Below are 14,092 nucleotides of genomic sequence, written 5' to 3'. Positions count from 1 at the left end.
TTTGGGTCCTGTTTTCACTTCTTGGGTTAAATTATTATATGCATGTCCTTCTGCCTCAGTATTAACAAACAGCCGTTACTCAAGTAGTTTTGATCTGCACCGTGGGACCCGGCAGGGTTGTCCTTTGAGCCCGCTCCTTTTTGCTATTGCAATTGAACCACTTGCTATTGCCATTCGTGGTAACAAACAGATCCAGGGGATATGGAGAGGAGGAATTGAACATAAGCAGGGGTGGACTGGCCATCTGGCATACCGGGCATCGTCCCGGTGGGCCGGCAGGCATTTTGGGCCGGGCCGGGTCCATTTATTAAAAAAAAAAAAAAAAAAAAAAAAAAAAATTAAAAATCCTTTTTTTTTTTTTTTATGGACCCTCGGCTGTGTGACTTGGCCGGGCCGAGGGCCCTTCCCTCTCGGGAGTGCCATGGACATATAATTGTGCGTGCAGGCTGTCAACTTCACCTGAAAGTTAAATAAAACTTTGTCCCAGGCCATTACTCATTATGATTGGTTCTAGGCTGGGCCTGGCCCAATCACACACACAGCAGAGGGCCGCCCATTCAGAGGCTGCATTAAATTGTATTATCATGCATTCAACTTCTACTCCGTAATTATGAGCATCTGACGATGGTCAGTTACGTTCATGGCCGTCGGACTGCGGACAGGCTTGGGGGGCCCAAGGCAGAGGGGGGCTGCACCCAAAAAAATATATATATATTTTTTTTTTTACTGGCTCAATATAGGCCCCTGATCTTTGAAGGCCCAGAAAAACGTTATTTAGGGAAAAAAAAGATTTCATGGGCCTTTCATTCGTCAGTACATTTATGTTATTTTTTAAATAACATTGTTCGGGGCTACGAAGATCAGGGGCCTATATTGGGCCATTAAAAAATACAAACAAAGGAAAAAAATTCCCGAAGCTGACTGGATTTTTTAAACATGTACATTTCTTCTTTCTGCTTTTTGGTCATCTGTGTCTATACATTATTCCAGCAAATAATAGCCTACTAAATAGCTTACATAGGAAACAGTTGATTTATCCTTAGTTTTCTCTTCAAAGTGCACCAGATTGATGAATTTTACTTTAACATTTGAAAAAAAATCTTCCGGGGGAGCATTCCCCCGGACCCCCCTAGAAGGTCCAGGGTCCACGACACAGTCTCCCAAATTCCTGTGAGAAACACTGTGTGTGTGCATGATTATTAAGAGTCATTAGACCAGGGGTTGTGTTCAAGTACGCGTAATGATTTGGTCATTCATCAATAGAAACATTGTGTTGTTATCTGGCTCAGAGAGTGACCAGTCACTCATACGTTTTGGACTATAGACAAACATAGCTTTTACATGTTTGTATTGTAAGACTGCCTCTCAGAGGGCCCATCAGGACTTCCTGTATAGGGGCCCAGAATTTGGAGCAACGCCCCTGCCTCCACATATCGTATAAATAATCATGGTGGGCTGCCATGGCCAAAAATGCCAGGGCTGAATTTTTGTCCCAGTCCACCCCTGAACATAAGGTATCATTATACGCCAATGATTTACTTTTGTTTGTCGCCAAGCCAGCCTCCTCTTTACCGGAGGCTCTTTCTGTGTTGGAGGTCTTTAGTCAGTTTTCTGGCTATAAACTTAACTTGAGTAAGAGCGAACTCTTTCCGATTAATAAAGAAGCTCTTAAACTTGATTATACAGCTCTCCCACTCAAAGTGGTGACAGACCATCTGAGTTACCTTGGGGTATGTTTTACCAGAAATTTTAAAAACCTACTTAAATCTAACTTCCTCAAATTATTGGACCAGGCGAAGCAAATATTATCGAAGTGGTCTCCTCTGGCTTTCTCTCTCATAGGTAGAATAAATTCAATTAAAATGACATTACTCCCAAAGTTCCTATATCTATTCCAATGTCTCCCCATCTTTCTTCCCAAATCCTTTTTTCAGGCCCTTGACTCTTTAATGATAAATTATATTTGGAATGGTAAACACCCTCGGTTACGGAAAGCTTTTCTTCAAAGACCCAAACAAACAGGTGGAATGTCTCTTCCTAATTTCCAATACTATTACTGGGCGGCTAATATCCGTTCTTCAATGTATTGGGTGCATTTTCACCTTGATGACTCAACCCCAGTCTGGGTAACAATGGAGTCCAGCGCTATTAGCCCATTGTCTCTATCTGCCCTCTTAAGCGCCGCACTTCCACTCTCTTCGGCGATTCCCAACAGTAGTCCTGTGATTAAGCACTCCCTTCGAATTTGGACCCAATTTAGGAAGAATTTTGGAATGCAGAATTTTTCACTTTTCAGTCCAATTGCAGCTAATCATTTGTTTACTCCCTCGACTGTGGATGGTGCATTCAAGATCTGGCATAAAAAGGCTTAAAATGCATCGGTGATTTATTTATTAATGATCTATTTGTTTGACAAAAATGTTGGTATAGAAAAGACTAATTTTTTCCGATATCTGCAAATCAGGAATTTTACGCAGAAGTTAATTCCCCAATTCCCTCACAAACCGCCAGCCAATCATGTTGATTTGTTTTTTTCTGTAAACCCCACATTAAAAGGCTCAATTTCTGTGTTTTTCAACCTTATTTCGAAGTTGCATAGCCCCTCATTAGCAGCTATAAGAACTCTGTGGGAGCAGGACCTTGGTTCTGCCTTCACAGATCACATGTGGGATTCAGTCCTGGATCAGATACATTCTACCTCCATGTGCGCCCGACATGCTCTTGTGCAATTTAAAGTAGTACATCGTATCCACATGTCTAAAACTAAATTAGCTCGTATGTTCCCCGATGTAGACCCGACCTGTGATAGCTGTAAGAACGCACCGGCATCACTCTTTCACATGTACTGGTTGTGTCCCACCTTGACTGAGTTCTGGACATCAGTTTTTCAAACAATTTCTGAAGTACTGCAGTATCAAATAGAGCCGAACCCTTTTACTGCAATTTTTGGCATTGCTCCAAATCCGGGCTTGCCTAAAGTGAAGCTGAAGGTACTGGCCTTCACCTCGCTACTTGCTCGTAGGGCTATATTACTCAAGTGGAAAGATCTTGCTCCTCCTTCCCACTCACACTGGATTAAAGACATTATGTCATGTATGAATCTAGAGAAAATACTTTATACTACCCAGGGATCCGAGATTAAATTTGGCGCCCCTTCCTGGATTATTTTGATAGGCCAACTACAGTGGTACAGGAGTAGCTATCCCCTCCCCTCCCCCTTTTTTTAAATTTATTTATTTGTTTATTTAATTTTTTCATCGATTGTTTATTTTTGTTTTTTGTTGCGTGTATTTCGTCTATGTAATTTTCTAACATTGTGTATTTTTTTTTTTTTCTTTTTGTGCTGCAGGATTGGTTGTGGGTGGGGGTGAGATGTGGGAGGGGTGTGTTCGGGGGGGGGGAGGGGAAAAAATTAATCATTGTATTGTATTGTATTTGCTTTGCAAATTTTTTTTGATGAATAAAAAAACCTTTGAAAGAAAAGATGGAAAATGACAGCTGGGCCTAGTCCTGTTCTGAGTCCCAGACTGTTCTGGTTCTGATTGTCCTTTGCTCTGACCCACAGACACTAGCTGGCTCTAAGGGTCCTGTGTTTTAATCTAACTGGTTCTATCTGTCATTTGAATGTTAATTATGGAATATGAATTATATGTTGTATTTGATCAGAGTTACTTTCAAGTGTTTAGAAAAATGTTATGCTTAATTGGGACAATAATTTGGGCAGCGATCATTGGAGAGGGGCCCCTAATCAAATTCCGCTTAGGGCCCCATGAAGGCTTGGGCCGGCTCTGGCAGCGGCCAATGAAAACAGAGGGAGGCGGGTTTTACTCTGGGATTACTTCATGCACGTTCTCACTGTGGCCTTCAGTGTGTCTACGTATTTGCAGCCAGCATGATATAAATAGGATAACTTCTACATATTTGGTAAAAAAAACTTCAAAATGAGGGATGCACACCTTCGTGCCATGTGCAAGCAATATCCGGAAGCTCAGGCCGATCCGACTAACTCAGAGAGATATGCGAGCCACAGGAACACAGACAGACAGACGTTTCTTGCAGATAGAAGATAGATAGATAGATAGATAGATAGATAGATAGATAGATAGATAGATAGATAGATGTGTTAATAAGAAATTCAACTGGTGTACAAAAATAAAGTGGTCAGCCGGTCCTGCCATGCATTAGGAATATACATGTGTTGGTTTCACATCACACCATTTCTCTTCCATCTTTTTAACACTTACAGTCATATGAAAAAGTTTGGGAACCCCTCTCAGCCGGCATTATAATTGACTCTGCTTTCACACAAAAAAGATAAAAGTGGTATGTCCTTAATTTACCAGGAACAGCTAAGTACTGGGATGTTTTCCAAACAAAGATTTTTTGAAAAGCAGTATTTAGTTTTATGAAATTAAATAAAATGTGAAAAACTGGCTGTGCAAAAATATGGGAACCCTTGTGGTGTTGCTGATTTTAATGCATGTTACAGCATGTAAAACTGAGGAATTTAAACACAAAGTTGGTTGGATTATGTTGTTAAGCCTTGAACCTCATATAAAGGTCTGTTTAATCATGATACAAGGTATTTTAGGTGCCTAAATGCAAGTTCCACTTCTCTTTGACTCTCTGCAGAAGTGAGACAGAATGCGATCATCAAAACAGCTCCCAAAAGATCTTAAAAACAAAGATTATTCATTGTCATGGTTTAGGGGAAGGCTACAAGAAGCTTTCCCAAAGGTTTCAATTGTCAATTTCTACTGTAAGGAACGTTGTCAGGGAATGGAAGGACACAGGCACAGTTGCAGTTAAACCCAGGTCTAGCAGACCAAGAAAAGTGCAAGAGCAGCATATGCGGCGGATTGTGAGAATGGTTGCACACAACCCAAAGATCACCTCCAAAGACCTGCAAGAACATCTTGCTGCAGATTGTGTATCTGTACATGGTTCTACAATTCAGTGCAATTTGCACCAAAACATCTGTATGGCCGGGTGATGAGAAGGAAGCCCTTTCTGCGCCCACGCCACAGATACAGTTGCATGGAGTATGCAAAAGCTCATTTAGACAAGCCAGCTTCATATTGGAAGAAAATGCTTTGGACTGATGAGACAAAAATTAAGTTATTTGGTCTTTATAAAAAGCAGATGTTTTGGTGCAAATTGCGCTGAATTGTTGAACGATGTACAGATACACAATCTGCAGCCAGATGTTCTTGCAGGTCTTTGGAGGTGATCTGTGGGTTGTGTGCAACCATTCTCACAATCCTCCACCTATGCCGCTCCTGTTTTTTTCTTGGTCTGCCATGCCTGGGTTTAACTGCCACTATGCCTGTGTCCTTCCATTTCCTAACAATGTTCCCTACAGTCGAAATTGACAATTGAAACCTTTGGGAAAGCTTCTTGTAGCCTTCCCACAAAACCATGACAATGAACAATCTTTGTTTTTCAGATCTTTTGGGAGCTGTTTTGATGATCCCATTCTGTCTCACTTCAGCAGAGAGTCAAAGAGAAGTGCAACTTGCATTTAGGCACCTAAAATACATTTTCTCATGATTAAACAGACATTTCTATGAGGTTCAAGGCTTAACAACATAATCCAACCAACTTTGTGTTTAAAGTCATCAGTTTTACATGCTGTTACAGGAATTAAAATCAACAAAACCACAAGGGTACCCATATTTTTGCACAGCCAGTTTTTCACATTTTATTTTATTTCATACAACCAAATACTGCTTTTAAAAAAATCTTTGTTTGGAAAACATCCCAGTACTTAGCTGTTCCTGGTAAATTAAAGACATACCACTTTTATATTTTTTTTTGTGAAAGCAGAGTCAATTATAATGCCGGCTGAGAGGGGTTCCCAAACTTTTTCATATGACTGTATATTTGTAATGAACCATAAATTGCCTACTTTTGTGTTTTACTCTTGACAAGCCATAATAGGTCCTCCAAAGCTCTCACTGGCTGGATGTGGCACCTGCATCCAAATCAACATGTCACTGCCTGAGGCTGACAGGAGTTCAGGAATCCTTGATATCCAGAAATTATACGATGCTGAATTCAGAGTGTCATGGAGGAAATGTGAAGGAGTAGAGGTAACAAATCAATTTCCCTTTTTTTGTTGATCTTTTTGTATTGCTTCTCAGTGCACCCCTGACTATTTAAAATATTATGGAACTGAAAGAGACCATTTCATGTGCTCAAAGATGTTGCATGACGGCTTGGAAATGAAGAATGATGTGCACAGGGTGAAACCAAGTGTTATATTATGTTGTGAGCAATTCATGCAGTTATGTAGAGTGCTGAGGTTTGATGATGATTTGAATCCTAACATTTAATGTTTTTTAAATGCAGGAGTCCCGTGAAACACAAAACAAGAGTTTTACTCTTTACAACTTAGAGAAGGGTGTGGAGTACTGTGTACAGGTGCAGACCAAAATGCGTTTGAACAAAAACACTGAGCCCTCCGCTTGGCATTGCAGTTTCACCAGCTTTATCGGACCAAGCAGAGGTGAGCTGAACTTCTAAAACTGATGTTTATGCTGTTTTGACCATGTTATTGTGTTACTAGATAAGCTGCTGGACTGATTTGAAAGATTATGGGTTAGGGCTAGGGTTCTATTTTCATGAACAAAGGGGCACCATTGTCTGGACAAACAGAGCAACATCACCAGCAACAAGGAATGGCTCAATTGCCATCAACTATAGAACTTTTTACAGTCATTGCACTCTTGTAATTGGATCAGCATACGTCACTTACTATTGCTTTAAACTGTTGATCAGTATCATGTACCATTTAATCTTTGAATTTTTCAACCTATGTTTTGGTTTATTTTGTATAGAGTGTTGTGCCAACCACTGACTTAAAAATACAACTTTATTATACTTTATGGCTGTAGTCAGGATTTGTAAAATACCAGCATTAGTCCTAGCCTGGTGCTACCAGACCATCGTACTTCATTTCATTTGTACAGAAGGTCTGGAACTGCTGTAATTGGCAAACGTTCACTCACTTGGAGGCGGGTGTCTGTTGAAGTTTAAAACTATTGGATCTGCTCAGTGCCACTCTGGATTACCCAACCAATCGCATAACGTTTGGTCGTGCCGTACATCATGAGCCTGCTTCTGAAGGTGCTTTCCAGTTGTACAGGAAACTTGTACATTTCCGACTTCACTACATATTGTAGTCTATGGATCTACCGGTACCTGGCAACGGTAACTTGCTAGAGCCTAACGTTTAGTTATTTGGATGAGAAAGGTTGTAGGCGTCCATACTTTCCCGAGCAGATGCACTGGAACCCAGACAGGTCGGAACTCGGAACTACCAAGTCGGAAATTTCCGAGTTCCGAGTATAAAGGAACGCAGCATTCAACTGAAACTGGAACGCGACTTCGACGTCATCGTTCTCAGCCACTCGCTCTGTTCGCTGATTGGACAACCAAAACTCTGGACGAGCAGAATCCCACTAATACGCCCCATCCCCAGACTGACTACTGGGCGGGCGGAGCCAGGCTACATTAGTCCTACACAGCCCACACAGACTGGGTATTGAACCTCGCTCTTTCGCATGTAGGTCAGTGGTTGTACCCACAGAGCTATCCAACAAGTGCCCTAGTCAACCGTTTTATTCAATTTAAACACTGCACTATCCAACCAACATTACTGTGCTCTCGTCTCGTTTGGCGAAGTCAGATGGATCTGCAATTACAGTAGCCCATTAAGTATGCAAGGTTCATCGGACCGTTTACACTGAAGTATACAAAGGCAATAAAGAATTTTAAAAAAAACGTCCATGCCGTTGGAAAAGACACAATGCATTGTGGAGCGGTTGAGTAGGGAAAGAAAAATCCTCACGGAAGTTAATACTCATCCGGGCATTTCTCGCCTACACAAACTCGCATACACAACCGTCACATACTCAAATTGACATCAAAATTAGCATGAGTAGAACACAGCCTATGTTTCAGGAGAATGCTGCTATTTTGGTAATTTCCTGGCATACCTGTAATGCAGCACTTTTGAATATGTGTGGAATGATCATTAGCTGTTAGTGGCTGTGAAAACTGTTTCCAGTTACTTTCATTATAATTGTCTTCCACTTTACCTGCCATGACAGAAGAGGAGGATGTGCATAGTTTCATATATGAATCGATCAACAAAAAAATGCTGCCAAAAGCAAATTGCGTTGCTTTTTAAGTTCATTTCATGAATCTGGAAATGCTTCAAATTCAACAGTAACAGGAGATCGCAGTGAGCAGGCCATGACGTAGGTTGTGTTTTACTCACCTCCACAACCTTTGCTAAATTTAAATAAAAACACTAGGGCTGTCAAAATGAATGCGATAATTTTGGAGATTAATTAAAATTATGTAACGCATTAAAAAAAGTATTGCAGTGATCGCAGTTTTGTTTACTTCTTGTCACGTGTGCAGCCAAACTACACAAAGCGAGCCGCCTGGTTAGAGGACAGTCACTGGCAACATACTCGTTTAATGTAAAATGAACCCTACTACTGTATTATAGAGCAAAACCTATTCTGCATGTAAAGTGATATCAGTTATGTTGTCAATGTGATATAGCAGGAGGCTGATATCTTCAGGGGGTTAGTGGTGATAATCAATTAGTGGTTGTAATGAGTCATTATTAGTGTTCCCAGTTTACAGATTAACAGAAGATGGAAAAAGACACATTTGTTTCCAAATAAACAAATAGTGCTCGATGGGAGTGGTGAATGATGTGGAACAATCAATAAAATGCGCAAAATCTTTGCCACGTGCAAGTTTCAAATTGTTCCAATGGAAAGCACTAAACAATATTTTAGCCCATATCACCCAGTCCTAATTAGGGCCCGAGCACCGAGTGGTGCGAAGCCCTATTGTAATCGGTCGGATTTTTATTCTTTATTATGCCGACTCGTTTTTGGCATTTCACCCCCTTCCTCTGGTGCAATAGTTGAAAAACTCTGCGGTAACTCTATTATGCAAAACAATTGCAACTTATCAGTTGTTTCAGGATTTGTGCAAAAAAACGGCGCCCCCTGTGGCCACAAACAGTTTTTCAGGAAATGCAGGCTCAAAAATTGGGCTAGAAGCCTGACATTTTAGGACGGTATGTAATGGCCCAAGGCGCACATAAATGCAATTGTATGTCATTGGCCAAAATCAACAGGAAGTCGGCCATTTTGGATTTAGTGCCTAAAACCGCCAAAACCATCATTTCGCATTTCGACGAAAGGCTCCTAGAGATTTTACGCCAGGAACGTCAAACCACTTCTCAAATAATCAAGACCCTTGCCCGATGTTAAATTGCGGAAAGATTTCAAATTTCTCCCAGTACCAGGGATCTATTGGGGTTCAAAGTTGACGTAGGGGAGAACGGGGTAATTTGTCACACGGGTTGGTTGTCACAATCGTTATATCTCGGAACCAGAAAGCGCTGTCTGTGAAATTTTGGTATGTAAATATCCAGAATTGGGATCAGAGGTCACCTACATAGTCTTTCTTGGAGTTAGACTGCTGAATTTGAGGTGAGACGACTGTTTGTGTTTTTCATGTCAAATTGAAAATATTTAGCTCCTCAGTATTTTTCTTCTAGGCTTTTACACAATGGGTTTATAACAAAACACTTGTTACCCATACAAAGTGTGAAGAGTAAACTATAGTTTAGATTGTGGTTAGCAAGCTAATTAGTTGTCAGATGATTGTTGGCCTTGATGCTAGCAAGAAATTCAAGTTGGGGGGTTGGTTGTCACATGTTATCTCAAGGCTGCAGCCAGAAAAGGAACCCAATAACGAAAGACATTGTCAAGCTGTATCCTCACTGACACCCCAGAGAAGGAAAGAATAGAGCAGGAAAAGGCAGCTAGCATGCAAAAGAAAAAAGGGCAACAAAATCAAAACAAACCAGTGCATCCCAAACTAGACTAGCTGCCAAGGCTACATTAACCTTCAGTGCATCTTAGGACTTTTTTGGTACATTTTGGTTTTTCATTTCACAACTGCTGAGGCTGTGTTCATGCAAATGGCTTCATATTTGGTCAAGGCTAATGTTTTCTGACCAATTTATGAACTTTAACCTCAATTCATTGATTTACACTATAATGCACTGTATATTAATTTTCCTCACACTCAGCCTCCTTGGCCAAATAAGCGCCTCATTGACTCCCATTCAAACGACATTTTTTGACCCTGCTGCCAATAGCTGATAGAAACCAGATTTTTTTTGTTTTGTTTTTTTTCCTTGTACTAATGTCTTGAAAATTTAATTTTTTTGTGTTTTTTTCTTAATTGCATCGGTTTTCTCTCATATACCATTGGTTTTAATTACAGGCTGAGATTTAATATTGCTCTCCTCTGCTACTAGCCACTGCAGGCCACATGAATAAATTGTTTCAGCTAAAATGCTCTCTCTGGTTAGGCGGTGATGGCATAGTATAGATGTGTTTTTCGACAAATAAGTGTGTGTGCTTGTCTGTGTGTGTATCCAAACACGGACACTCAAATTCACATAGAGAAAAACAGTTCAGTGTAAATCCATAAAAACTGCATGTTTTGATCCCATGGTCAATTGAGGTTAAATACATGAATTTGGTAATATTAGACATACATCCTGTTCTTATACCTTGAAATTTTACATTTGTACCTTTTTACAGCTGATGCGTGAATTTCATCCTTATAGGCCTAAAGAGCAAAGATACCCCTAGTGGAAACGAGGGAACTGTGATTCATTTTGTATTGTTATTAGTTGTAAAGGCTATAGGCAGGACTTAATTCATAAAACATCTGAAAAAATCATAAAAATATTAAATTTCAAGTTATAAGAGCAGGATGAATGTGTAATATTACCATATTCACAAATATATCCTCAATTAACCATGGGATCGAAACATGCTGTTTTCATGGATTTACATTGAGCTGTATTTCTATATGAATTTCACTATCTGTTATTGGATACACACACAGGCATACATATTCACAAATACATATTTGTTGAAATACACATACCGTATACACTACTCTATGCTATTATGAAGAACCCAGACAGAGCATGTTATCTCAAATAATTTATTCATGTGGCCTGCAGTGGCCTAAGTAGCAAGGGAGTGCAAATTTACATTTTAGCCTATAGTTGAAACATTGGCATATGTGTGAAATTAGCAACAACTAGTAAAAAACACAAAAAATGTAAAATGTCAAGACATTAGTACAAGGAACCAAAAGAATAATAAAAAAATCAGTTTCTCTCATCTTTTGGCAGCAGGGTCAAAAAGTGTGGTTTTAATAGAATTCTGTGTGCCGTACAATGGCTCTTAATGGAGGGCACATTTTAAATCTTAAATAGCAAAAAGAATAGAAATGCTTTCAATTCAATATTATTGTTAATTCTTGACATGTATCACACTCTTCTAATCCCAGTCTTTTTTGAAAATCTTTGATATAAAAAAAACTAAAAATGCATTCAAATCAATATCATTGCTAATTTGACATATATCACACTCTTATAATCCCCCTAAAAAAAAATCCAATTTAGACTAATTATTTAGCTTTTAATTGATTTTTTGTGTTTTTTCTTAAAAAAAAACGGGTTAAAATCCTTAAAATAAAGATGAATATGGTTTGTATGGTGAGGACTCGAGATGAAAAAGAAAGTTATAAAAGAAAATTGGTGGAAAAATACATTCATGTTATTTTTATCTACATATCAATTCAAAGTGACACCTTAAGCGCCGAAGGAGGTAGAGTGTGAGTCTTTTTAAGGATGCACTGAAGGTTAAGTTATGTAGGCCTATTTGTCAACTTGACAATGCAATTAAACTTTCAAATTTAGTTCTACTTTCTTGCCTTCTTTTTAAGATTATTCCCATTAAGATTACATTGTGACAAACAACCCCATAGTGTTTGACAACCGACCCCTTGATGGGGTTGGTTGTCACAATGTGTAAGGGTGTCTATGATTAATTTCTTCTTTATTACAATAAGATAGAAAAAGTGAGGGGTACACATTTCAAGCCAACACCTTAAGCTTCAATTTAATGTAGGAATGACTATTGAAAGATGTTTAGGTGTTAAGCAATCCTCACTAGAGTAAAAAGTGTGCCTACTTACCCCGTTCTCCCCTACACATCATATAAAACGCACCTCATGAAACTTTAATTCATCATAACTCATGCTGTGTTATACCTAGCTGCACCAAATTTAAACCCCAAATGTATCTTTGCAGGCCCCACAAAAAAGCCTCTTGAAGCCCTGCCAAAATCAACAGGAAGTCTTTTAATTTAAAATATGTGAATTTCTGACTCTCAAATCATCACAATGTTCAAAAATTCCCAACTCCTAGCAGGAACATATTTAGCAAAACGAACTCTAGGGACACTAATCAGACATGAAAGATACACCAAAAAAAGTTTTGTTTGATTCCGAATAACTATGACGAAATGCCGGCAAATATTCGCCAAAATGTCGCCAAATGTCATAACTCCACATTACTCTGCAGGATTGCAGAGTAAAGTGCAACCATAACAACTTTTTGTGCAAAAAAAAACATGATGGGGTATGTCCTCGGACATGGAAGATGATATACCCGAAAGCTCGTTTTATCCGGAACTACCGTCTTGCAGCACCGGCACCTCATTCGCCAAAAAACATCAAAAACGGACCTCATGAACCCTTTAATTGATCATAACTCAGGCTGTGTTACACTTAGATACACCAAATTTTATACAGCAATGTACAATCCCAGTACAAACAAAAAAGCCTCTTGACGCCCCGCCCCAAAATCAACAGGAAGTGTCTAATTTTGAAATATTCGCCAAAAAACAGGAAGTTGGCCTAACTCCACCATACTCGGGTTGCGTTCCGAATCGCATAATCTTTCTTTTTTCTATTCTACATACTACATCCGACGATAAAAATAATCTAGTTAGGATGCAGTAGGCATACTATTGGGACATACTTTTCTCTCTTGTTTCATCATAACATTGCGCCTTGATCTTGCCTCTTGCTTTTATATCCGTCGCATCCCCGTTTGTTTTCTTTATAGGTCCATGGTTTTCATATGGAGGCTTCGTCGATGTTACGTCACTTCACGTGCGCACTGGATTGTGGGTCAGAATCGCCCAAATAGGATGCACTTTTCAACACTAACAATCTTGGCCGCATGAAGTAGGACATCCGGGTACTTCTAACTAGGGCTGGGCGATATATCGAATATATTCGATGTATCGCGAGATGTGCTCCAGGGGATGTATAAAATTACCCTATCGCGACCATCGAATACAAATTGGCACGTAATGTGTTTTTTTTAGCCGCCGCCGCCACCGGCAAACTCGCTGGTGTTCGCTTCTCTCGCTCTTTCCTGTGGCTCTCTGCCTCAGACTACATGCATTGGCAACTCACTCACTCACTCACCCCTCCCAACCAGAGTCTCCTGGGCGTGCACCTGTGACGTAGTCTGTGCCTTGTGAGTGTTTACTTTAATCGCCATGTGAAAACAACGACGAGAGGGGGAGAAAAAAAGACGAGGGCTCTTGTGCTCTTATGACAGCCGAACGAGCGAGTGGAGGGGGGCGCGAAAGACGGCGATGGTGGCCGTCGTTCATAGCATGGACCTTTTTTGTAGGTCCATGCTTTATGAGAAGAAGCACACAGGCGAACGACAGGGGGAGGCGGGCGCAGATGACAGCATTAGCGGCCGCTGTACACAGCACAGCCTGCCCTGGTCCTTATGAGAGGAAGGCTAGTGGCTACACTTTATACACTATCTATGGTGGCTACACATGCGAAAGAACGGGGGAGGCGGCCGCTTGACAGCATAAGCGGCCGCTGTACAGCCTGGTCCTTATGAGAGGAAGGTGAACGAGCGCCGGGGGGCGGATTACTCCGACTTCACGGAGAGTTTTTGGTCCAACGTCAAACGGCATCACATTTATTACGGGCAGCCTCTTATAATAGGTCCATGTCAGCACCAAGGGAGGTGCACACCGTTTAATGTAAAGTAGGCTACATTTGCGAGTATTTTTTATAAACAAAACATAGTGTTTTAGTGAAAATGCAGGAGGGCTAATTAAACAATAAGGCAGGTAACAGAGGGACGATG

At 40.3% G+C, this 14,092-nt stretch overlaps 1 protein-coding gene across 3 annotated transcripts in view; it reads left to right on the top strand.

Moving 5' to 3' along the window:
* The window catches only part of crfb1 (cytokine receptor family member b1), a 45,598-nt gene that overhangs the window by 15,542 nt on the left and 15,964 nt on the right, over window positions 1-14,092 (top strand). For all 3 annotated transcript variants that reach the window (XM_080038137.1, XM_080038136.1, XM_080038135.1), the window contains 2 exons: window positions 5,932-6,092; window positions 6,352-6,508. In XM_080038137.1, coding sequence (XP_079894263.1) covers window positions 5,932-6,092; window positions 6,352-6,508 — 318 coding nt within the window. The remainder of the gene's footprint in view (window positions 1-5,931; window positions 6,093-6,351; window positions 6,509-14,092) is intronic.

The sequence above is a fragment of the Ammodytes marinus genome, assembly GCF_949987685.1.
Source record: "Ammodytes marinus genome assembly, chromosome: 12".
In the NCBI taxonomy this organism is placed as follows: Eukaryota; Metazoa; Chordata; class Actinopteri; order Uranoscopiformes; family Ammodytidae; genus Ammodytes; species Ammodytes marinus.
The sequence above is the reverse complement of the archived record's forward strand: the minus strand, read 5'-3'. Positions and strand labels throughout refer to the sequence as shown.